Source organism: Zootermopsis nevadensis, unplaced genomic scaffold, assembly GCF_977971745.1.
Source record: "Zootermopsis nevadensis isolate Lab colony 2312 unplaced genomic scaffold, Znev_1.0 Znev_ptg000006l, whole genome shotgun sequence".
Lineage (NCBI taxonomy): Eukaryota > Metazoa > Arthropoda > Insecta > Blattodea > Termopsidae > Zootermopsis > Zootermopsis nevadensis.
The window spans coordinates 1578343-1604553 of record NW_028259138.1 but is presented as its reverse complement, the minus strand read 5'-3'; the positions used below and the strand labels follow the sequence as shown (position 1 = coordinate 1604553).

At 39.4% G+C, this 26211-nt stretch overlaps 1 protein-coding gene and 1 long non-coding RNA gene across 13 annotated transcripts in view; one reads left to right on the top strand and one right to left on the bottom strand.

The window, feature by feature from the left end:
• Positions 1–16936, bottom strand: part of LOC110828100 (uncharacterized) — a 156879-nt gene extending 139943 nt beyond the window's left edge. For 4 of the 7 annotated variants that reach the window (XR_015533770.1, XR_015533773.1, XR_015533771.1 and 1 more), the window contains exons 1-2: positions 16719–16935; positions 14883–15050 (exon numbers count right to left, since the gene is read on the bottom strand). This is a non-coding gene — a long non-coding RNA (uncharacterized LOC110828100). Of the gene's footprint in view, positions 1–452; positions 1985–14882; positions 15051–16718 lie in introns of those variants that run through there. The other 3 variants (XR_002542561.2, XR_015533772.1, XR_002542560.2) reach the window with 3 other exon arrangements.
• The window catches only part of fus (epithelial splicing regulatory protein fusilli), a 186956-nt gene that overhangs the window by 91093 nt on the left and 69652 nt on the right, over positions 1–26211 (top strand). For all 6 annotated transcript variants that reach the window (XR_015533764.1, XM_022060424.2, XM_022060416.2 and 3 more), the window contains exon 4: positions 10662–10751. Coding sequence is in view for 5 of the 6 variants with exons in the window: in XM_022060424.2 (XP_021916116.1) it covers positions 10662–10751 (90 nt within the window). In the remaining variant the exon portion in view is untranslated. The remainder of the gene's footprint in view (positions 1–10661; positions 10752–26211) is intronic.

Here is a 26211-nt window from a genome sequence, read left to right as displayed (position 1 = left end):
AGGCTACGTTCGCCTTGAAGCATTTATGCACTAACAGGTAGCTGAGGAACCATAATGAACTCGTAAGAGCTGGCCTGTAACTTGAGGTACGAGTGTATATTCCGTGTGAAGTTAACTTGGCTTTAAAGACAGGTAAGGTGAAGAAATACCAGATTGACGAGGCGGTTCCTGGTCTAGACGCTTCTATGGAAACCCAAACTCAAAGATTCAACTACACCACAGTCCAGGCTGCTTTTGATTACCGCTAGTGTCTGCGACCGGCACCGTTCTTTTCGAAATGGCATTCACAGTCCGTTACGTATTACACAGGAGCCCTGACCGACTTTTTTTGGGTTGTGACACCGTGTAGACTCTTCTGTAGATACCAATGTTCGGAATAAAAAAAATACTGTCCTGAAGACAGAGGCGGTATATTTCTCCGAAACGTTAGTAGAGGTGTATCACTGCAAGAAAACACATTACCTTGTGTGCGCTTAAGTTGGAAATGCGTTGTGCTCCTAAACAATGTATCTGTGTAGGATTTGAGATTTTCACGTCGGCTAGTCTCAAGATGGCTGTTTTCAGTTTATTTCGGTGTACCTAAGAATCCACGCAGCGTTACAACCCAAACCAACATCGACACTTTCACTGCCGCGAGAACCTCAAATCTCATAGATTCCTACTTAGCACTATTCACTAAATATTATAGTAATATAATCAAGCGTATGAGGTTCGGTGTGGCATGTAGCATGCAGGATATAAAAATATCTACCAAATTTAGACGGAAAGTTTGAAGGGGCAGTACTCTTGGGAGGTTAGGCGTAGGTAGGTGGTAAATATGTAAACTAATCTAAAGCGGGGTACACATATGCGCATTCTATGTTACGTTACGGTAAAATGCACATGTCTGTACCCGAGTTTAAAGAAACAGGATATAAGAATGCAAACTGAACTGTATTTGAATATGGCTGTCTTAATGGGTGATCGCCCTGATGATGCAAGCAGCAAGGACCTCTGAAACGTCGGTACACGTCTAACAGACTTCACGGCGCTACAAGCCAGAAGACAGCCATATTCGGACACGCGGCAGTGAGTACCTCATATTCTAACGACTGTATTTGTCTAGCTCGGAATAGGGTAAAGGGGCCGTCTCATGTGAATAAAGTAATAGACCTTCGGGTTCCATAAAAGGCGGGGATTTCTTCATTAATTGAACGAATAACAGGTTCGCGGAAAGCTCCGTGGTGCATGGAGTTACTGACCGACTTATACGATTTATGCCTATATTAACAATGCAGGGTGTGTTTTCGGCTGTCAGATGCTCGAGAATTGTGTAATTGTGCAGCAGAGGGGCATCGGTCCAGCTACGTAGTTTTACTTTTGCACCAACCCGTATATTGACCACGTAAGGAACTTAACTATAATAACAAACGGTCAAATTTATGTCCAGACCTTGCTGGGAAGGTAAAATATTTTGAAATAAATATATTATATTAATAAGACGCACTAATTCCTCGCATACAGGATATTGCTAGCCGCAGTTTCAGGTATTGGCGATTTTCGATTTGTGTCCAGTTTTGCTAATCGATGTTTTGAATTTGTGTATGCACGGAAAAGTCTGTGGATTCCTCGCCAATATTTCTACATTTGCTAAAAGAAAACCAATTTTATAACTTTCATATTGTCTTTGGTGTTTGTTCTTATTACCTTTATTTATATTTTATGTTTAATGCAACTGTAATTTTATATGAACACATGGCTTTATTGGATTTTAGGACTTTTTTATAATTTGGCTTTGATGAGTGTTAACAACTACCGTAGTTTCCCTGTTCCCCGTTTTACCGTAAGGTCTTGGCGTTTCCATCTGCGGTGTCTTCAAGGTGTATAACTCTCGCTGTTGGAGAGGGACTTTGTGAACTGACCCCCTGTTGTACAGTTTTCATAACGCATTGCACAGTCCAGTAAATTCTATTTCCTTTCACGTTAAGGAGAAAACATGTCGGCCCTGAAGCAAAATAACTTAACTAGTGTTGCGATTTATGTAAATGAGGAGGTTAGTAGGTCTGTTAATAATTTACCTGATGACATAACCTGCAGTTTAGACAACGTTACAACTACATATTTTTACACGTGCCTAGCGGGATTGGGTATTACGCTTTGCTAGGGCATACAATTACGTCTTAAATTATATTCGTATCAGACAAAAGATATAGATATTTTATGTTGTTCCACTTTTAAATACGAAGTGTAGTCAATGAATATTCTGCACTTTCTCGTGTTCTTAATTTTTGTCGATATTTTCATATGCAACTCACTTAGCTAAAAATGTTGTTGCTTTAATAATATATTCGTTTATTAATCTTAAAAGTGTGCAACAGTTTGTACTGAAAGGAAGCGAATTACAAACACGAGAAGTCCTTATAGTTGTGGTGCATTTTATGGTTCTGTAAAACTATAGTTTGTGTAGATTTTAATACCACCGTTACTACTATTCCTTCCTAGTAGATTCGTTCTCTAACATATGATTACAAACATTTGTGTAAATAACTAATAACATCTGTGTTCCTTACAATATTTAGAAGAGAAAGACATGGTAGTGACGTGACCACTCTGTGGTAACAGCTTAGTTGATTTGTGGATCTTACTATAAAATCAAATTTTAAATGACTACGACCCTCCGTTCTCAGGAATAAAATCAACCTACATTGTCTCACAGATCTTTCTCGTCACAGGGGTACTGCAAGCAAAATTATCGTCTATTTGGTACAGAAGTGGGCTCTTGTAGGAAACTGCTTCAGAAACTTAACTTATTTTGAGTAATCCTTGTTATTTAATGTCATTGTTTTAATTATGAAGGTTACACACACACACACACATTGTCGAATGAGACTGCATGCGATGATGAACAGGTATGGATTTGAGAGGAAGGGGTCATGGCCTGCAGAGTGCCTCGGTATTTGCCCAGAGAGCGTGAGGAAATGAAATTCGAAAAATCCCAGACGCTTTCACTTCGATTAATCTCGATCATTGCGCCTGCACCAGCTTGTTTGCTTTGTTTCGTGGTGGTTTTCCAATTTCTTTATCATCTCTCTTAAGAAGGAAAGAAATAAATAAAAGAGAATGAAGAAAACCTAAAAACAACTACAAGTGACACAGACTATGTAATTTTAAAAATAACATTTTAAACCAAGATTGACTTGCAGGTTCAAATAACAGTTCCTTTCAGTAGAAGCGTGTTGCGATTTATAAACATAGCTCGAAGCCTACCCTTGGTAAGTCATGAATACGTGGAAATTGTTATCACACAGCCGACACGCGTAAAACACAATTCAAAGTAAGAGTTGAAAAGAATATGTGTCCGTCTGCATTTAACTGAATGGCTTGCTCATATTCGTATTTCAGGGGTTATACTTCCGCGAATCTATCGCTAGTGACCCACGGAAGCTGACACGAAGAAAAAAGTTAACTGCTCCCACGTCTATTAATCGATTATCAGACACAGCTTTAATGCGTTCTTAGCAGATGGCACTATGAGGTGACCATGCCTGTTCAATTTCAAGCATCATCTCCAAAAACGTTTAACGGGCTTTGATCAATTTGTGAAAGGTAGGAGGAATCTACTGTACAAGTCTCATACATATTCGTAAATATTTTTATAACCTGCAGTCCCAAAGAATTCTGAATCTTAAATTAATATAACATATTTTGATCTTAGGTATGTTGACATTAACGCAGTGTTGAATTGTGACAATATCGGACATGTACACCTTAGGTGTGGCATTACAAAAGTGCATTTCATTTATGTATGACGTTCGCCTGCCGAGTAGGCTGTGTGCAATAAACTGGGAAGTCGATTAATACGATATCAGTGTTGGCGCATACGCAGAAAGTGTTCAATAGAATCTTCTCGGGCAATCAGGCGCGTCAGTTGCTTACACGAAGAGACCAACGTTTCGGGAGTCACCTCCGTCCCCATAATCAGGGTTCTGAACCCTGAGTTTTAGTCGCCTCGAAAGCTTCAAATCATGTATCAGTAAATGTAATTACGGTAGATTCTTTCAAAATCGGCTAGTCTTATGTAAGTAGAAAGTGTTTATTATAACGCAACCCAAATTTCAGTCACCTTCTGCTCCAGAAATGAGGTGGACTTGATCACTCGATAGGTAACCAACAACTTAGAAATTTAGTGGTGGGGGAACCGCTGACCTTGCCAACCCAAACAACCATACAACCGTCGTTTGTCCAGTGTGTCTCAACTCAGTTCAGTGTTGTGTTTTGATCAAGCAAGTTGGGCCATGCTTTTGACCAAAGAAGAACATTATTTTGCTAGCAAATAATTTATATTGTGCTAACAAGTGTTTCCAAACCAGTAAGTGCCAAGAAATAACATTTAATCGCCTAACCAGGACGTTCCATTGAACTGGCAATGTGCTGAATTGGGAATGCAACTGAGGGGTTCGGTCCGTACTGACACGCTGGAAGACGTAAGGACTGGTTTCTTGCAACCACCCTCTAAATCACTTAGTACACTGTCTCAATAGAACAACATGCCATGTATTATGAAGTCGTGCTTTCTTTCTAAAATGAACGTCCCGTATTAAAAAGCTATAAAATGTGATTTCTGTGATTCCTTTTAAACACTAAATTTATTCTAGGCATTTACTCCCAGGTGAATACCTACAGTGAAGTATATTTTGGGTTTTAGTAATGTGAATGTCAAAAGGAAGTGAATGAAATTCACACAGAAATACCAGTCCGGATTTCCGAAATTTTCCAAATATATATAAAAAAAATTATCCAGGATTTTATGTAAAGTGGCTGTTAAAATTTATTAATGCCTTACTGAATTGAATTTGCATATGCAACAAACTAGGCCCGCTAATGCAACGGACTTTCCGTATTTGAAACTTGAAACTTAATCAGAATCTGTTGAAGATTAGTTACATTAGATTCTTAAGTAAAGCGACCTTTAAAATGAATTACTGAATGCAACTTTTTTACACATCATGATATTTGTATAATAGTGCTGTAAAGTAGGTTGTATCAAAATTTGTCGAGTGGTAGACATACATAACGTTTTATTTACACCCGTAAGCAAACTAACCCTTAAAATGACACAAAGGAAGCCAAAGTCAAACGTCTCGACAGTTTTTTTTAATCTGGTAGGAAGGACTAAATTGTTTCGATTTCTTTCGAAAATCGCCTAAAATTGTATGGGAGGAATATGTGTGACATCATCACATCCATATTGTTTAAATACAGTTGACAAAACTGTATTGTACTACCTTACGTCACAAATTAAATATTTTACTGACAGAGATTTGTTCCTTCATCATCGTCTTTATATGTTTTTTAGAACAGTTCTTAATGTCGAATCAAATTTCAGAATGGGGGGGGGGGGGTCACCCTTAACCCATCCCTACTCTGTGAATACTGTTTTAGAAATTATATGTCAGTTCGTAACTGAAGAGTGTGTTCGTGAAAGACTGATTTCTTACTTAGTGGGATTTGAGGTATTCACGGCGGTGAGTATGAAGATGGCTGTCTTTTTGAGTTATATCGTCGTGTAGTACCGTAGAAGTTGACCGACGTTTCAGAGGTCCTTCCTGCCTCTGTCATCAGGACGATGAATGAGTGATGGAGGCAGGAAGGACCTCTGAAACGTTGGTAAACTTAAGATTGCTGTCTTCTGGGTTGTTGAGTCGTGTAGTCTGGTCGATTTCCACCAATGTTTTAGATGTCATGCAGCCTCCGTCATCAGGGAGATTCATCGCCATGATGACGGAGGCAGTATGACCTTTGAAACGCTGGTGGAAATCTACCAGACTACACGCCGCTACAACCCAGAAGACGGCCATCTTTGATTTCTTACTTGACCTATTCATGTAGCAAACGGTTCTATGGATTGCCGGCAGGAACAATGGTTTTTCTTTGCTGTTCATCGCCCAAAGAATGAAACAAGTTCAGTTCAGACAGAATACATGACGATGGATAAAGATAAAAGATCCAGTAATAGTAACGTCATAATTACCCAAACTCGGCGGTTATCAAACTGTGGTACCGGTACCCCTTGAGGTACCAAAGATGCTTTTCAGGGGACCATAAATCCTCATTCATATTCTTATAAAATTAATTAAACGCAAGCTTTTATCAATCCTGTGTCAAATACAATTCTAAAATAAAAATGAGATTGTAAACTTTCAGCAAAGCTAATATAGCTCGAAAGATGTAAAAATTTCCCCCCGTTTCCAGTATTTCCAAATTTTATTTGCATGTGGCACTCGAATTTTCTGTTGCTTCATTAAGGGTATCAGACACACAAAATTGAGAATCCCTGCTGTACTAGATTCATATGTGTACCAAATTCAGTAAGAATGCTTTGTAATACTTCTTTCTTAATTGAATAATTTTTTAAAGTCTATAAATGGTTTATATGTGGTCCCATTTCACTGACATTTTACCCAGTATCTGATTAATGCAGTACCATATGTATATAATCACCAGTAGTTCCTGAATTACGTCGAATTTCACATTGATGGTCTCCAATGATATCTTGAACGTATGGAGTTAATCTTGAGGGAAAATTTTTGTATGTGTTTGATAATAGTGATATTTCACCCCTTAAAGACCAGAAGTGGGGCTCAGCCGGTCTCATATCTAATGGGGAGGGGCGTTAAAGCCTTCTGTAAAAGATAATAAGTCAGTGGGGGAAAAACTGCAGAAATTTTTGCAGGTGACGAATCTGAACAGGAACAAAGCTGCATGTTGATTGTAATTTGAAACAATGTCTTGCTGTACTGAAGTTTACATCCAACGCTTCATGGAACATACAGATTTTAAATCGAGAAATCGACGGGAGGAGAGATTCTTAATTCAAACGCAGCTTGCTACATTAAATTAAATTTTAATGTTGTAATTTTGTATGATATTTACCAAATAAATGATGCATATACAAATGGCTGTCTTCTGGCTGATTTTGTTGTGTAATCTGGTAGACGTTTGCCGACGTTTCAGAGTTGCAGGGCCTGATTGTGGAAGCAGGAAGTATCTGAAACGTCGATAAACTACTACCGGATTACATGACGCATCAATCCAGAAGACATCCCGCTGTGGCAACCTGAAATGAACAATGTTGAAAACGTTGTTAGATGGATTGATAAAGTGTTCAGACTTAGGGAACCCTGTTGTGTATCGTTGCGTTTGGCGTTTGAGATGATGCTCTGTTTGCTGGCAATGGCAAGCGAATTTACATCTACGCCCTCTGTACGCTAACTTTGTATCGTGCTTAGACAAAGAGATTTTCCTTCACGGACAAATGTCCAACCCTTGAGACCGTCCCCGCCTCTTTAAAACGTTCCAGATGGCGTCTACCTCAGTTCGCAGCACGTGGAAAGGCTGCCTATAAATGAGATTTATCCGGTTATTAATGCTGGTTTTGTTGGCAAAACGAAATGTCTCGGATACTTGTTGGTGTCAACTGTGATCTGCTGTTTCTGTTGTTAGGATTTTTTGAGTCGGTATTGAATAGTGTAACAGGTGATCTATTCCCTCAGTTTCAAGTTAACTCGAACCGGACATTACATCCCTCCCCCTCCTACGTATTTCCCCGCTCCCCTTCTGAGACCTACTACTCCCTCCCTCTTTTGTCCATCCCCTAGTGTGGAGCACGTATGTGGTGCATGCAGAACTTTGCTTACAACACTGGAATTGACTTCAAAGTTCATTATTCAGGATTGCAAGTCTGCAGAGTTTGACCAGTGCATCACGGCTTGTGACCACCCTCAGACCACGTCGCTACATTCTGCCGGCGTGGGGGAATTTACTGTCTTGTTTTGCAGTGCTGCGTCGCAGGGCGCAGGTCGTTTGATGACTCGCTGCAAAACGGTTATGTAGACGGAAGTTCTCTGAGAAAACTTGGACACAAAGTGAAGTAGAAAGTGTTAATAACATATTCCCAAATGTGCTGTGATAAATATCAGAAACGAACCTAAGTTGATGGAATATATTTGGACGCTGGGCGACTTCGACGTGGCACACTGTCTTGTGACAACATAAATATTTGTGTCTGTGTCTCCAGCTTGTTAGAAGGTAAGATGAGAATTTTGTTTACGAATTGCAACATATGAGGCAGACGTCATATTAGAACAGTCTCAGTTTCAATACGGTATTAACTAGCAGTTGTCGGGAATGTACACTCATGATGTTTAGCGAGGCGTATTCTGGTTAGCAATTTTACTTCTATCCGGGTGGCATCGGGTTCAAATTTCGGTCAGGGGATTAGTCATCCTGACACGTCTCTTCGTTGTTTTATTCAGCCCGTTCAGGCAGATACTCGGATGGTGCCTGCGACTACATTGACTGCTTCTTTCCACATCCATTACTCATAATCGTACCATTGAACGCTGTACTAGCTGACAGAAGAGAAACCTGTCCCTTGAAATAATACATACATAAATAATGGATAAAGACAGTAGCATCCCCAAGCATTGGCGTCGGAGCCAATCGCGAGGACCTGGACGAGACCCCTTCAGGGAATAGAAAGTGCACGGTATTTTAGGTGACTTTAATTATTGTAATTTTTTTCTGTTCGTTTTAGATGCACCGGATTTTTAGTTTCCTCCAGAAATCATTATTCCGTTTGATACCGGACTTCGCAAGGAAACAAAATACACATCCCTGTCCACCAAACAAAATTACTGCTGTCACAACTCAAAGAGTAACTGATTTGTCTTCCCTGCAAGTGTCTGGGTCCCACAACAATTACAAATTATGTAACTTAAAGTATCACTCACTTCGAGGAAAATAAGTTTTGTAAGCATAATATGAACATGCTCGTGCAAACCCAAATAACACTACTTGTAAAGTACGTCAGTCTTGATTGATGAAGACTTCCATGTTGCCAACTGTTGCCAATTACTCAGGAAGATAAAGATAAGGAGTGATAATGTGACCGAACTGTACACCATTAATATGCTGTCAACAAAGCATTTAATGAAAGGAATTTAAAATTTGTCGTTTGCTGTCCACATGCTTTTATCGAAAACTTTCTCATTTCCTCCTTCATTGTTGTCGGTCTCAGATAAAAGAACAAGGCAGACTGTGGCAACAATAAGAGAGATAAGGCGACGCCCTCCCCCTTCGCCGCCGCTGACCCTAAGTAAATATTTGCTTATGGAATTCCAAAGTTCAACATCGCTAATAGGGAAGTCTGCCATTGGACACGGTACTGAACCAGTGTCATCTTATTTCTCTGTGACCTTCCCAGACTTCCTAGTAGTCATTTCCCAAGAAGTTTCGCAATCAAAATTCCATACGCTTGCTTTATACCACGCATCATAGCTGATCTGTCGTATTCTCCCAGATTTCATTGGCCTAACAATACCAGGTTGTCTGCATGAATCAAGTTCCTCATTGTGTTTTATATAGCGCGTTCACTGTTAAAGTTCAACGCATTTGTCACTTCCCGGTTTCTGGTTGGAACTGCATGACACCTCCAAGCGCTTGCCTGCATTACAGCAGTTTCTACCTGGAGCCGGGAAATGATAATTACGTTTAACTTTATCGGTGGACGCATCGAATTTTGCTGGGGCTTTTGTTAACAAACACCTGTAATTAACGTTCTCTCCCCATTTTAAGAGATCATGTTTCATGTCCATTTCTCTAGCCTGACAACTTTGGAGACTGAAACTCGATGGTTCAGCGCTAATACCAAAACATGCTATCCCATCCTCATTATATTTCCAGAAGATCCATCTTAATATTTTTCTCCTGGTTCCATATTTCAAATGGCCGTTTTAGGGGACTCAATTTAATCCCGAATTTATCAAACACAGTTCGAATTTCGTAAGGGAAGAGGAATGCTCTGTTGCCTCCTTGTAGCAAACCGCCTACGTTCCGGAAGAACAATAGAACACGTGTTATAAACGCTGTCGTGATTATGTGCCCCCATCGTGACATCTGCTGTGCCCCCTGTGAAACAATGTGTGAACTATTGTCGCCATGTTGATTTGAAAAACTGTACACCAAGTGATTCCGTATGGATAGTCGCTCAGCTAGCAAAGCATTTGCCTGTCTGTTACGGAACCTGAACGAATCGGGGTCTCGCCACATTATCAAACTTTGCTTATTTACTATCCGTTTTAATATTATCTTGTCATCTACGCCTGGGTCACCCAAATGGCCTCTCTTCCCTTCTGATTTAAGAACTAAATATTGTAGGCATTTCGCAAGTTTCTAGAAAACCTAATGTGTTCTTACCTAAGGGTAAATTTTATGCCTACATAATACATAAAATTGTCATGGTTTTAAATACAGTCTTTGAATTTTTACGTTTCTTAGACGAGGGACGGGATAATAAACGTAGTTAGGAAGGTTAAATGAAGGAAAAGCAAATGAGAAGAACATGTATCACCCATGCGGGAATGGGAAACATCGTATTTAAATTTCTGGATGTAAAATTTCATAGGCAGAGAAAGCTTGCGAACTGTAAATGTTTCCAAGGTCTACGACCACCTTTGCCTACTCCTTATTCGTTATCGCCCAGTCATCTCACTGAACGCCAAAGTCTCTGGTGAGCCATCGTCATTAAATAACCTAACAATCGATGATTCTTGTTGCTGGAATATGAAACTTTTCTTGTGACGTCTGTTTACACAATCTTATCCTTAACTCTGATAACTCAGACTTGGGCATGTCGCCCGACACAGAATCTGAATTCTACGTGAAGGAGATCAAGGACATGGTGAACATCGTGCAGAGGCTTCTAGCAGACGGTAAGTACACTGATTTACTGATTTTTGTGTGTTCCAGTAGTGAGTGCTCTGTATGACGAACCCAAATATAACCCATCCCAGGAAAGGGAGAGGATTACATGGGCAAACTTGGTTGCCAGATATTTCCCTGCTTTTCTCCTTATATTGTCTACGTCTTTTGTATTAGCTTCCTGCAGAAGCTTGGCCAGGAGACAGGGGTTTTAGTATAGTACGCTCTGCCCATTTTCTATTCGGTATTCTTCTTCAGTCGGCGCTACAGTACTTGGTGGACCCCGTCCTTCAAAATCTTCCTCCATTTCTCCCTATCCGACGCCTTCCGTCTCCAGCTTCGAATGCCCACCAGATTCTTCAAGTCTTCCTGTATGCAGTCAATCCACCTTCTATGGTGAATATCAGCTTTGTGCATGCTGAGTTATCTGGCATCCAGTAGAGATGTTCCAGCCTCCTCAGCCTTGCCAATTTAATTTCTTTCACCACATCTACATTACGATATAACACATAGAGCTCGTGGTTATATCTTGCTGTCCAACCATCATTCACGCGGGTAGGGCCGTAGATTCTTCTCAGGATTTTTCTGTAAAAGCCTCCAAGTCGGTTTTGGTTCCCTTTCTTCAAGGCCCAACGCAGCCTATACTTAACAATTTATATAGGCCACTTCGTTTCTTTAGGCTAGTGAGGTAAGGGCTGTTAGGATGGGTTGAACTGAAGGCCGGACGAAGGAAGAAATTAATGTGTGGAAATCTAGAAGACAGTCATTTTGTTTTGTTCTGGCAGTGTCTCGTGATCAAACAGAAAGGAGCACGAATTGTTATTCTTTGTGCCGGCCTATTATCAGGCTGCAACATTAACATGCCAGATACTGACCACGTGCCGTTCATTCTCTGCCTTTGCAGTTTCAGATTAGGGCCTTTACCTGTTGCAGTAACCAAGCGACACCATTATCGATACCAACACGCTAGTGAAGTGTCACGTATTGTACTGAAGCAGTATAAGGGAAATGCAGATAACCTTCGCTCATTACTAATTCCTGCACTGGACGGAGGCGAGAGATTACTTTATGCTCCCCGGCGTGGTGTCAAAAGAGAAATCTCTGCCCAAATTATGCTTTTTTGTCTAAATGTTATTTATATGTTTCTTTCGTAATCCTATTAAACTGACGAGTTCACCTTTCCGTCCACACTTCAATATTACATACGCTAATTTGTTTTATGAGCCAAGTTTGATAATATTTTGGCTACATGTAATTAATTGAATAAAAATTTTCTTGGATATTATCCATCGTCTAGTAAATATAAAACGTAAAACGACATTTCGGAGATGGAACTCTATCTCCGTCTTCAGGTTCCTACACAGTTGGGCCCACTAGATAGAGCTAATCCCTCGTCCGGAGATAGGGATTAGCTCTGTGGGCCCAACTGTGTAGGAACCTGAAGACGGAGATAGAGTCCCATCTCCGAAACGTCGTTTCACGTTTTATATTTACTAGACGATGGATAATATCCAAGAAAATTTTTATACAACTGACCCTTCACCATCGTCAAGAAGTTTTAGATTTGATATACATGTAATTAGTTCAGTACGAATTTCTGAGGTCGAAGGAATACTTACACCATTTAGAGGAAGGCTTTGAAGACTCATATGAAATTTTTTAGGAAAGTTAGAAATGACATGGCGACAAAGTGAAATAATTTAATTAATTTATCGATTCATTGTTGCATTGTTTCAACCATAATTTCTTAAGGTATTTCTGTTTCTTGCAGAGTATAATGTGCTTCGTTATTAATTGTTATTACTTGTTTTTGTAAAATCCGTTGGCATAGGTATTCTGATGTTCAGACGCGAGCCATTGCTAAGATGATCTTACGCTGTGGAAATACAGATTCTGCCATTACAGTTGCGCGCGCATTGCTCTCATTTGTTGTTGGCAAAAACGGAAGTCAGACTGTGAAGTCTATCATAAACACACAAGTGCTATGATTATCGTATTGTCGTTTCTGTTGCTGTGTGGTTCAGTTATTGTTTGCTGTCATGTTTTATCATGAAAATTTCCCCTCTTTCGCCCCTTTACCGTGGGAACTTATGCTGCATTTAAAACCAATTGTATCCCCTCATTGTAACTTTCATAACAATGCCAATCTCTTTCCGTCTATTACTGCCATAAAGTCTCTAAGCACTTCCATAAATAACGACATAGATTGCCACAGGTTTGGTATATTTAATTAAGGCAGTTTATTTTGCACGAAGTGGGTGAAATTAACACGTAATGGGAAGTTAAAGCATTCCCATCCGTCTACTACAACTACGACACTCGATGGCTTTCGACACAATTCAGTACTTCATCGAGGAGATGCTTTATTATTCCGCTATAATTCATACTTTATTGAAAAGCCTGAATGAAAGAGATCACTCGGAAGACGTAGGCTTAGGTAGGAGGCAAGTATTAAAATTAATCTTAAGGAAATGGTGCGTCTATATGAACTGGATTTATGTGGCTCGGAATAGGGGCCGGTGGCAGGCCCTAGTTAGCAAGATAACGAACATACGGGCACTGTAAGGCGGGGAAAGTCTCGAACGATTGTGAGTATTTTAACTCTCTCTCTCTCTCTCTGCTCCGTCAGTTAGTTTGGAATTGTGCGTTTTTTGTAAAGATGCTCAACCCATAGTTTACTTTAATTCGATTTTTTTCCTAAAATTTCAACTAGTTTTAATTCGAAGAAACGTTGGTAAACATCTACCAGACTACACAGCGTAACAACCCAGAAGACAGAAATCTTCACTCACCGCTGTGAAAATCTCAAATCTGACATAGTTTTAATTCATTTCTGATTTTAATTTTTATCATATAAAGGTGGATACACCGTTTATGAGAGAACAGGAATTTAATGTAAATTACGTGTATATTCCATTTAAAGCTCGTTTCTTTGGCGACCGTGATTCACTTCCATACGACTGAAGGGAAGCCATCACTGTAGAACTTAGGTTCTCTTTCTTCTGTTTCTCTTAAGTAAACAGTAAAGTATCTTTTGTTATGTAATCTGTGTTCAAGTCGTCAGAAAATTGAATATTATTTTTACGGTTAAAATATGACGCGTGACTGAGAATCCAAAATCTATTTCTTCCCGTAGTTGAGTGCCTCCACTGCGCTAAATACCCTACCCACCCAGTTGAAAAGGAATCCTTAAATAATCAAAGAATCAATGAGCCACTGGAGTAAGAGATGGTCTGCTTTGAGCATTTGATCTGGTAAGATATGAGTTGTAATTGAATTTGAACTCTCCCGTCCTCCGAAAATGGAGATCTGGTTGGTATACTGATGAGTAACGTTATGTTACGATCTGCGTTGTGTTCTGTGTTAATTTAGCCAACAGCGCCAAACGTTTATTAGACATGAAGAGACTATTGTGATGAATTATCAGTTTCTGAACATTGCTCTTTGACATTTGTCTTTGATGTTAAGTCATGATGACGGCCAAGTACGCGGTTCAGCCTTCTAAGCTCTGATAATCGACATACGAACGCTAAAATATTTGTTCTGTATTTTCGTCAGTGTTCAAAGGCCATTTCTGCAAAAGTGAAATTCGGTTCCTTATCTCAAACAAGCCAGCATGGGGCATGTGGCATGGCGGTGTTCGTGGACATAATTTTGTTCGCAAAAACGCCAGAGAAATTTTGTTCTTGAAAAGTTAACAAGTTATGCGAAGACTTTACGTCACTCTTACACTAATTGATATATTTTAACTATATTTTGAGGCTAGCAAACACTATTCTATGTCCTTGCAAGTGTACAATTTAATTATACAATTCTGCGCATGTTTTGTGCTAATATACATGCCGACTGCGTTACGTTTGTCAGATGCAGCAACACTTTTGCTCCATCTACATGCTTCTAACTGTTAATGAAAAAGATGTTTCCTGAAAATTTATTAGTGAGTTTATGACACATTCCTTACATACTTACTCTTACGTAGCTCCAAGGGTTCATTACTTTTAATAATCATAAAAGTGGGAGCTAAATATAGATTTTGCTTGGCCGCCATGTTGTTATCAAACACCTTACAACAAATTACCGTAGTTTATTGAATACTTATCAGGGACTGATTAGACACACGGGCCATGATACCGTCTGCCTACCTTTCCATTGGTTGTTTCTCTTCAGGGTGATGCGTATGTTTTCAGATGATCTATTAATCTGGGGCTCCAATTCAGATGTTCATAAATCGATGTGTACAGTTGTATTTGTTTGTGCTGTAGACACAGTTACCTAGGCCAAGGGTATACTTGATTTTAGCAGTGTGTTACCTAAAATAAATACAAAACAACAAACAGGTGTTAAGTGTGATGGCGCTAGAGTGAGGCAGATTTAAATCTGTTCCGACCTGAAGCAGGGGATTATTGTGGCCATAACAGATAACCAGTATCAAGAGTAGACATTCTTCGTGTAGGCATTTCCGTCCAGGAAGAAACTCTTGTTGGGTTAATTCTGGGGATCTTGTTGCCAGGTATTCTAGGAACCTGGTCTCCAAAATGTCTGGAGCATCGAGTCCAGATGTGCATGGGCGCCGTAGGCGACCACTTCCAGCATTTTATGTAAGACAGAATCCATTTTCACGTCTTTTCACAAGGACCGAAGTATGAAAAATGTTCGGACAACATTTCTTCACCATCGATGCATAAATAGTGGTTTTATTGCCTATAGTGTGAGCATCACTATATATTTTCTTACTTTAGAAATTTCAGTTAGCTTAAGGATGTGACGACATCACATTGGACTCAAGGACACCAAAACATGAAAAAGAAATGCGCTCAGAACTTAAGTTTTGGGACCTGTTGGTAAACGGCAATTTAAAAGATCAAGAAGGTGGCGGATAAAATAAATATGGATCTCAGGAAAATAGAATATAAATAGACAGGACTGACCGGAGAATGAGTGGAACAAGTTTAGGTTCGTACCCAGTGGCGACCAGGTCGCAGTGATTTTTTTCATTCTGTTCTTTTTATTCTTTCTTTCTGTTTCTTCCCTTTTCACCCTTTCCGTCTCCATGTCGTTTTCTTGTGTACGTAGTCTCCTATACTCTACTTTTAAATATTTTGCTTTTATTATTTATTTTCTCTCCCAGATTTATTGAGACCTGTGTCATATTTGATTTCCTATAATGACATGTCATCCGCTCACAGTATAGAAGCAACAAGCCGATCTCACCACTTCTTTTCTGTGCTGTGTGAAATTTTGTTTACGTAATTTCCGTCATGGAACTGTAAATCGAAACCTGCTTTCTTGCAGCGTAATCAGAAACAGCAGGACAATAGCAGACCGATATATGTCAGCAATATGAGGAATGTATTGACACTTATTAGCTAAGGAATAAAAGACATTTATTTTCGAACATGTCAGTGTCCCTGCTACAACACATTGTGGGCTGTGGACTTGACGTCGGAAACAACAGTAATTTCATTCAGTTGTAACTGATACTTCTTATGACAGAACAACATAAACCTAAGAATGTTTTAAAACAAAGTAGTCTGGGAAGTATCGGATTCTGGGTGGAAGTTCCTGGCATGTGAAACGAAATTGAATGTTGTATGACCGTTTTGCAATATATGAATTTATCGTGTGTGTAACGAATGATTAAGTACACGACCTTCAAATCGTCAGCTAATTTATGGTCACCTGTATGTGGGCGTAAGAGTATTTTGTTAGTTGATAATTGGCATGGCACATGACGAGGGACTTCGGTGATTTATGCGGGTGGCCTGATACTAGTAAGGTAGTGAAATGAAGGAGGGTTCGATTGGCTGGACACGCAGCTAGGATGGTAAGAAGAAAAACTCGACGAGGCCATATCACAGTTAAGCCCCAACCGAAAGCGGGAATTTGATATTTTCTCAGACCCTCGGAGCTCTTTATTTCAACCCTTGCAATGTTACCGACAAGTTAAATTAATTTTAGATTTTGTTGTGTGTACTTACTGTATAATGTAATGTGCGATATAGTCTATGGAGCCTCTTCTGCCATCTAATGATGTATTAGGCTAAGCTTTCGAAACTTTCCAGAAATCGAGTTTGCAAATTTATTTGGAAATACACTAACAAAACAAGGCTCAACGCAGAGGCTTTGGCGTATGCCCTTACTGTCTGTCAAACAAGCACTTCTCGCAGTCGTGCTAACAATATCTGGTCTGCACTTTGGCTAGATATGAGACACCTCTGGCCTTTAAACTGTAAATGACCCATGAGTGAGAACAGCAGTTACCGACTTACAACATGCAAAGCAACAACTAAATGACTTCTTTCGTAATAAAATTTCTTGGTTATCTTTTCAAGGAGTAAAAGCTGTGTGTTTTTTAATTTTCGTTTTTCATTATAACAAGCCTCGCAATTTGTACTTCTCACCTAATATTATATTGGTGATCTAATCGTGTGTGATACGATGAGTTTTATAGAATGGTTTCCCAACCACATTTTTAAACGAATTTATTTATAGTTTCCCCATACGTACCAGTATGAAACAACCGATCCAGGATGCACAAAGGTGATTCTCCCTTTTAGAGGAGATGCGTTCTTAAAAAGGTGTGACGTGTAAATGCGTCTTCTAAAGCTTTCATCCATTGGTGCGGAAAGAACTCTTTTTTTTCCTAATATTTGACGAAGAGCGCTAATCATGAAGTTCTTTGTCATGTAATTTTCTCCAAACTCCTGTCTCTTCATGCCCCGCAGGGCCCAAATATCTGTATCAGCACCCTGTTCTCAGACGTACCAGGTTCTCATGGCGGCAAAGATGCCGATTTTGGTGTTTTGAGTTACAAATTCACACGGCAATGAAACCCAGAAAACCACTGACATTCTTAATTTGAGTCCTTCAGTTAGCGTGAGAGATTAGTTAAACATTCGTACAAAAATTCAGATAAAATTATAGTTTATGTATTCTTATATAGGCAGCAGACGAAGAACAAAAGGTTCTGAACTGCATGGTAGTCAAGAATTTCTGTTATCTGCAATTGCTACCTGTTATCATCATTCCCAAATATTTAATTTACCAAATTTTTTAAGCTGCCGTTTGAGTTCCGCCCTTCTGTCTTTCATGCTGAAATTGCACTGTTTTAAGCCGGTTTTCCTTTACATGAGGGTTAGGCTAGCAGCTCTGAAGGGTTAACCGTTAGGTTAGCTACCTTGGAACGTTAGCAGTTAAATTAGGTCAGGGAGAGCGAATTTCTTTAAGGACGGGTTTCAAAACCTGGGGGAAATATTTCTGCCATAACATTTCGTAAGCGTTGATAAACGTTTCTTTCACGGTCATCGTAATGGATTCAAAATAAATTATCATTAAGTTCGTGTGAAATTGTCTATTGAATGTTATTATCTGCGTATGTTATCAGGTTCAGGTTTATAACTGGTTCTTTTTTAGGTCACGCAGTCAGCACTGCTTTCATTGGTAAGTCCTTGTTATAAAATCGGATTTTACATGATTCGACGCAGAAAATAAACTTGCACGAACGATAAACCCACTTTTATCTCGTGTTTGCTCTTGTTTCTCTGAAGAAGGGGATGATTGTTTTTAAACTGTGCTTTGTAATGTATTATGAGGAACGTTCAAGAAATTCAGGAGGTATTGGAATTGATAGTACACCAACTTTTGGTCTCTGCTGATGATGGTATAGTTGTCTGCGTTTGTCTTAGTGACGCAGTGTGGACTTGTTGGCAGATACCAGCGTTTCGGAAAAGAATATTATTTCATCCCTAAACATGGAGGCACTATGCTACACCGGAACGTTGTATCTATCTACAAGTCTACATTGTCTGTGAAAGTTAGTCTGGCTTCAAGAGTTAAGAACACAGAGATTGATGATGTTCATGAAAGAAGTGATAAAAGGAATAGACCTACTGGGCCTAACAGAGTGAAGTATCGAAGTACTTGGAAGATGAAGGTGGCTGCTGCCTTTTGGTCTGTAGCACCGCGTACTCTTGTGGGCCTTTCAGAGGTACTTACTGCCTTCATCATCAGGACAACTCACTGCCTTGTTAATGGAGGCATCAAGTATCTCTGAAACGTCGGACTTCACTAATCTACAGTCCAGAAGACAGCCATCTTCATACTCGTTGCCGTGAGAACCTCAAATCCTGCTCACTTTCAACATATCACAAAATGAGTATCTTCGTAGTTTTATCCTTCGCCAAAAACTTGTATTATGACACCAAGAAAGATGTGCTTGAAGCGGCATGTGGGGTGACACGCGCAAGAGAAATTCATAAACTGAATGTGACATTTTGGTCGGATGGCATCGAGACAAGGCCACGTGAATGACCTAATATTAGATGTTTGGGACTGGTTAAAACTAGCTCATGGTTTGGTGCAGTGGTGGCCGGTTTTGTGACCTTCGCTCCGTGTGAAAATGCCCTAAAACGTAACAGGTGGACAGAACGGCTTTAATGATTTGGTGCATGTAGTGAATTAGATTAAGTCCATGTTGAGTGAAGGTTATTAGTTAAAACAATCATCCCTGTTACTGATCGGACGGTGAACTCGGTTTCCAGTTGTAAGACCGGATTTTAGATGGATGGAGACATTGACCGCGTGCCTGTAATGTATGCAAAGTTGATCGCTGGTCGCCACGTCTCGGTTTGCGGATGGAGCGCAGATGCGAATATACTGAATATGTTTTATCGGACATTATCCTAAAATTTGGGCGTTCTTCATAAAAACCAGTGTGTTATGAAATGTTACACGGGGCCTCGTGTCTCGACGTTTCTTTGGAATGGTCTAAGCAACGAAAATTTATTCCGAATTATCTAATTATTAAATCAAGATTGGTTCCATAAAGGCGGGGAACATTTTTACCATTTGAGCTACTATAAGCTTACGAATGACTGTGCTCTGGATTAAGTTAATTGGTCGTGTTCATTTTTTGTATGTGGTTAAGAATAAGAATGAAAACATATTTACCTCCATTCCTCATGTGACTTCATGGACTTTACAAATGTGTTGCTTACAGTTTAGTCAACACTAGAGATCTTGGATTACAGAGTTTTTGGACTTTGTCCATCGTCTGGCATTCTGAAAATCACGCAACGTTTCGAAAACTGGATATGTATTTGTCCTCAGAAAGAGCTAACCTCAGGCACTGGTCCATTGAGGTGAGTTTCATGCGCACAGGCAAATAAAGGATAGGCGTTTAGTGTAAGATCCTCGGGTAGGTGGCTTCAGAATCCTGCAGTATTTTCAAGTACAGTAGGGCCCCGCTTTACGGCGCTCCGCTTTACGGCGATTCGCTAATACGGCGCTCAACAGCTGAGTCAGAGAAGTGCGTCCGGCGCCATTTTCTCGTCGCTGATTCAGTCTGTTTACAGCTTTTGTGCGCTCCGCGTCTCTCTGTATTTCTGGCAATTTTTTTAGTTATTACAAACTGTATATTTATATAATATTTTTGTGTTACTACAGTGTAATTACAATGGCGTCAAAGGGTAGTAGCGATAAAAAGAGGAGTCGTAAGCCTCTTACTTTAAATGCCACGTTAGAGATGATTAAACTTCGTGAACAAGGCATGTCTATGGCTTCCAAACCATCACCAAAATGAATAAGATTCGTTGAAGAGTCAGATGATGAAGATGCGCCATCTCCTTCATCCTTCCTACTATAAGCATATCAATTTTCAAATTTATATTCACCAATCACTATAAGCTGAGGACAATGTGTGTATTACTGATATTCATTTAACTTTCATATCATTTTCTTAGGCCTAGCGCTATTGTGCACTTACTATATGATAGTGTAACATCTTATTAGGCTTTGATATGCATTTGCAAGTGAAATAAGGCAAAGATCCGCTTTTCGGCGATTTTCGCTTTACGGCGGGGGTCTGGTCCCTAACCCGCCGTATAAGCGGTGCCCTACTGTACACTTTCTAGTATTTGTTTGACGCTGCTACCATGGCTTAAAGGACATACTAAAAATCCAGATACCTGAAAAGGTAAACCAAGGGCAAGATATATAACACTTTGGGAAAACCTGTACTTAAAGTTGAGGATTTTTGAGAGGAAATTATTTAGGAGAATTTATGGGCCTTCAAGAGAAAAGGAAGGATGGCGAATTAAGTACAGTTGTGAGCTATACGACTTATACAAAGCCCTTGAAATAGCGAAGACTGTCAAGTTGGGGGTGGGGGGAGGCTCAGGTGGCTAGGACACTAACCAGAGCAAACGAAAAATCTCCACGCACGAAACTAACCGTTTCCAAGCCTGATGGCCCAAGGAGGGCTGGGAGACCCACACAGGATTGTACCATCAGCAAACAAGAATATTTGTGTGACATGTCGATAAAGATGCGAGCGTCGTTCTGTCCATAGCCAAGTTATTGTTCATTTCATCCTAACCTGAATTCAAAATAACATTGGGTCAAGATAATAGTGGATTCCGTTGAATTGTTTTGTAATTTCTTAACTGAACGGGATCTAGCGTTTAATTGTAGTCTCAGTGTAAACGATGAAGTGGAAAGAATGTGGATTGAGGAAAACTTGGAGACACCTTAACTAGAATATCCAGTCTGTAGGCCGAGTTTCGAACCCTGGACTCCAGAATACGAAGTTGATATCATCTACGTCTACACTGCAAGTGTATTTTTTATTTGTTGTCGTGGAGGGGTTAGTGCAACTTTCTTACCCTGGGGCTGAGCGGAAGAGGCCAGTGCGCTCATAAATATGAACAGTGGCTGGACCGGTCATGGCAGTCCCACCTGTCTCCCGTAGCCCTGGGATATCGCCCGAACTCTCCCTCCCATAACCCCTTGGAACGTTGACCCTTGGGAACCGCATTCAAGCTAAGTATGCAGTTTCAAACACGCATTTTATAATTATTGATAATGTAAAGGCAATTACCCACGATCGTATGGTAATGTGAGAAGAAGAGAAACAGCGAATAGAAGAAGAAATAAACGAACATAAACAAATACAGTTAAATAGAAAGAATGCAGGAAGGAAACAAGAAAGATAATTTTAATCTCATATTAATGCCTTTAACTTATAGGCCCAAGAAGAGAGATAATAAATACAAGAAGAAAAAGTAATCAGCTTTCCCCATTTCCTGTCCCGGCTGAGATTTCTGTATCCCTTTTTGGAACGCTTATAACCCACCAACTCTCTAGTAATGTAACTCCACTTTTCTAACGCTGCTAGCACAGACGTTTTACCCCGGACAAGATCGTTTCACTTATATCCAACCTGTTCTCTTAAAACTGGCAACTTTAGTTTGTGTTTATTATCTTCTGACTTCCTTCTCGGTCTTCGAAACCGTTGGTTTCCCCATTACGATTCTGCGAACACCTCTTATTTCTTAATTACACCTGTATATCCAACCGATCGTAACCGGATTAGTAGTCTACTAGGTGAACTATATAAATTAGTAGTCACTCTTTTTGTAATAATATTCTCTGTTCCTCGTTTAATTAATCTTCCCTTAGAGGCGTTCTTCTGGGTTGTAGCGCCGTTTAATCTAGAAGTTTACCAACGTTTCGTATGATGATAGAGGCAGCAAGGACCTCTGAATAGTTTGGGACTCACCACCGTGAAAACCACAAATCCTACAAATCTTCCTTAGGTCTAAATATTTTCTCTGCTACTTTCTTTTGTTGTAGACTGTAATTTGTAATTTATATTTTGCTTGGAGTGAGAAATTAGTTTTCTAAACCATACAAGTTGGTGAGGAAGTGATGCAAGTCGAATGTTTTGCGTTGCATGTCTTTGCCATCTGTTAACCTTTATAGGACAATTGTAACTGTGTATGGTTACCGAATTCTGAAGCGTTCAGCTGACAACATTTTTCGAACACAGAGTTTAGGCCTATAAACGGAATTTGTTAGCTGCTCGGAATAATTACCGATTTATACCGTAGACGTCACTTTCGACTGTCTTTTGCAGTGGAAGTGCTGCTTTTTTTCTGTACAGATACCCATATCGAGGGTTCTCAACTTTTTCGAGACCTTTCTTATCGACTCACGAGCCGCGCTATTATAAACGAGAACAATTTATTGAAACGCTATGACAGTTTAATAAAATTTCGCTATATTGGGCCTGCTGTTGCAAGCAGTTTGACATATTACATAATAAATTTCTGTAACAAAACTAGTCATTAGTGTGATATTTGATGCTACTTTAGTTTGAGTGATCCTCAAATATCTGTTTTAATTTGTTTGTTGGACTCACATGTATCCTTCCAAGTGTGAGGCGCGTCCTAGTTTTTGATTTATTTATTTATTAAGCACTGCACTCACGCATACGTGTAATTATTTCACCATACTGACGACTTATGAACCCCGAATTGAGTTCATTTTATTTCGTAGCTCAAAGAAAGCGCAACACATCTGTTACAATGATAAGTTTGTCAGTTTTTCAAAGAAATTACAGATGTTTGTTATACGAAATCCATAAATACACAGTGGAAAAAATGCATACTTAGTGAATGGTAAAACATTTGGTAAAAGAATGCGTTTAAAAGGGGTTAACAACACGTGTTTTCACCATGGAGGGTGACGCAGTATCACAAAAAGTATACGAAGGCCGCATAAAACTTATTGGCGGGCGGTATGCGGCCTTCGGGTTAAGAACCTTTGGCCTGTATGAATTATGTTCAATACGTAAACAGTCTTTAGGCGCTATCATATCTGATGGACCTAACATAACCTGAATGATAAGCTAAGTTGGTAGAATGCTCATAATCGTTGTTATGGAAAGTACTGCTCTCTTGTTCAGACTTAACTACGACGATCCACAATTAAATTCACAATGATAATTTATGAAGTGTTTAATAAAGTGAACTGGTAGTGAGTTACGGATTCATAAATGCTCTCCAACACAGAAATCCATCTTAACACTTTCCAAGCTATTTTGGTTGAAATAATAATATTGTGATGTCTATTGTTTTAAAAGCTACAAGTACCTTTAATTGTCATTGTTCGTATTTAAATAAGTCTGTTAGACATAAAATAAACCTCGATCAGAATAACCCATGTGAGACGCATCTAACAGTTTGAGAAACACGGATTTATGACAAGAGAGTTTGATAATTATATAACGTAAAGTAAAATACAATTTCAGATGTAACGACTGTCACAACAGTAGCAATTAGGAACGTTATCACCACGCACTAGTCATTGGTTTGTTCGTGGGTGTATAGACGTGTTGGCTGGTGCGCTGTTTTTGAAGTCAAATCTCGTCTAGATATTGTTTATGAATTTAGAAAACAACACTTCACCATTATAAAGATTAATGCTGTTTAAAGAAATAACCGCTATTTACAATGAGAGTTACACGAAACACACTAATGAAATGTAGACTTTCATCGATTGTTGAAGAAGGTGGGTCATATAGTTAGTTAAAACCGCGCTATAAAAAGTTTATGGACAACTTCAAGAACGCGGAGCTTAATGCCTGTTACGCGTAGGCTACTTTGACGGTAACTTCGAGAGTGATCATTTTGTTGTTGTTTTGTGAACTTCGCTATGTAACAGTTTTTCGATTAGATAAGACCTCAATGCATTGCCGCTTTATCTTTCAGTATTAAGTATTCGTTACTGATAATGCACAGTAAAAAAAACCCTTAATGCAAATAAGATCAATTTCTTTGCCTGAACTCGGCAGGCTTACTATATAACTGCTTGAATTTTGGCTAGCAACCACAGCATTTTAATTTTCTGTTCTAGTATCCATCCGGTCACTATTTGAGACCAAGTCAATATTTACAATTTTTAATGTTGGTAACAGATTACTCTTTAAGATCCGGTTACTATTTACAAATTTTCTCGCGTTTGCAAGGAAAGGTTTTAAAAATTTATCGGTTACTTTCGCGATGCCTATATCCACGTGTAGCAACTCGAGAAACACTGCTCAGATTTTCATGGGACTTTATAGTTGGGATTTTCATTAAAATTTGTCCCCGGGATTCGATTATCAGCGGGACAGAAAGTTATTTCTTTGTCACTATGTACCATCTGTGAGACACACACGACCACCTATTCCGGGATTCAAGTAAAAAGACGAATGGCTGTTAGTAACGCAGTAACAAGGATTGTCACGTGGTGAGAGTTAAACCAATGAGAGGCCATCGGCCTTCGTAAATTCTGCAATACGCTTTCTCTATCGGCTTTCAAAACTTCCGGTGATTGTTTTGTGTCAATGAAGTTTCGCTGTTGTTTTAAAAATGACAGCATAACTTTCGGCTTCTTTATTTAAATCCACTGGCAAGTCGCAAGAATAGTTTGATCATTAATATGATCTGGGCTTTAGGCGTAAGATCTGACATCCCATAATCGTAGCTGAGGTCGCCCGTCGCTCGCCCGCCTTCTTGTCTGAATAAAACAGTAAGGTGTAGTGGATGACAGGGATAAAGCGGCCGGTCTGTGAAGCTAACACCTCATTTCTGTTCAGTGCCGAGATCTATTCATATTCCACTCTTTCATAATGCGGTGTTCAGTGACAACTAAAAACGTTGTTGTACAATCTTGTGTTTCATTTGCGATGTACATGATCAGCGAAGCTCTTAGGTTGGTATCTCCTGATATTCCTTTTTGTGTTTTATTCACGATGAACAACATGACCGGCGAAGACGTTGTAAGTTGATGGTTCATGTTGCACGAGAAATTTCTAAACTACTAAAATATACAGCATTTGTAGGCCTTCATTTTGGTTGATTTTCAGTTATTTTTCGGCGCTGTATCAATTATATAGCTCCAAATGAATGGTAGGATGATTGTGAATGATGATGAATCGGGAGGGATATGAAAGGAAGTGGCTGTGATCTGTGTCAATATCCTGGTATTTCCTCGAAGTCTTGTTAAGTATTTATTAGTGTGGTTGTATTTTCATGAGTTCTCGTGTTACAGAAATAATGAAGTCAGATATGGAAATTTTACATAATCAAAGATTTAGAATTTTAAAAGTTCATGGCGATGGCGGCTGCTTAGATGTCTGTGTTTGCTTTAACGACATTGAGGATAACCTACACGCAATACATCGAGATCAGAAGCCGTCTATGAGCACTGGGAGGAGTTTGCTGGATGTCACGGTAATTGTAGGCCCAAAATTCGTTCCCAGGAGTTTATATAACAGCAGGATTTCTGGTACATCTGATGTTATTCACGATCCGTGGAAATAACTACCATTGTGGTAAATGAGAATATATAAATAAATATCTTATATATTTGAATTTTAAGTTACACAGTATTTGTTGATTTCCGTCTTCTGGGTTGTTGAGCCGTGTACCAGACTACACGGCGCAACAACCCAGAAGACAGAAATCTTCATACTCACCGCTGTGGAAACCTCAAATCTTACATAAACAGTATTTGTTGATTTTATGTAGTGACACGTTGTCCCGCGTGTCATTGTGGTGACTTAATTTTAATTTACGACCAAAGGTTGCTAGTATTTTTGTAGGACAACTTTCACGTGCCTATACAACATTCAGTTGTTTCCACACA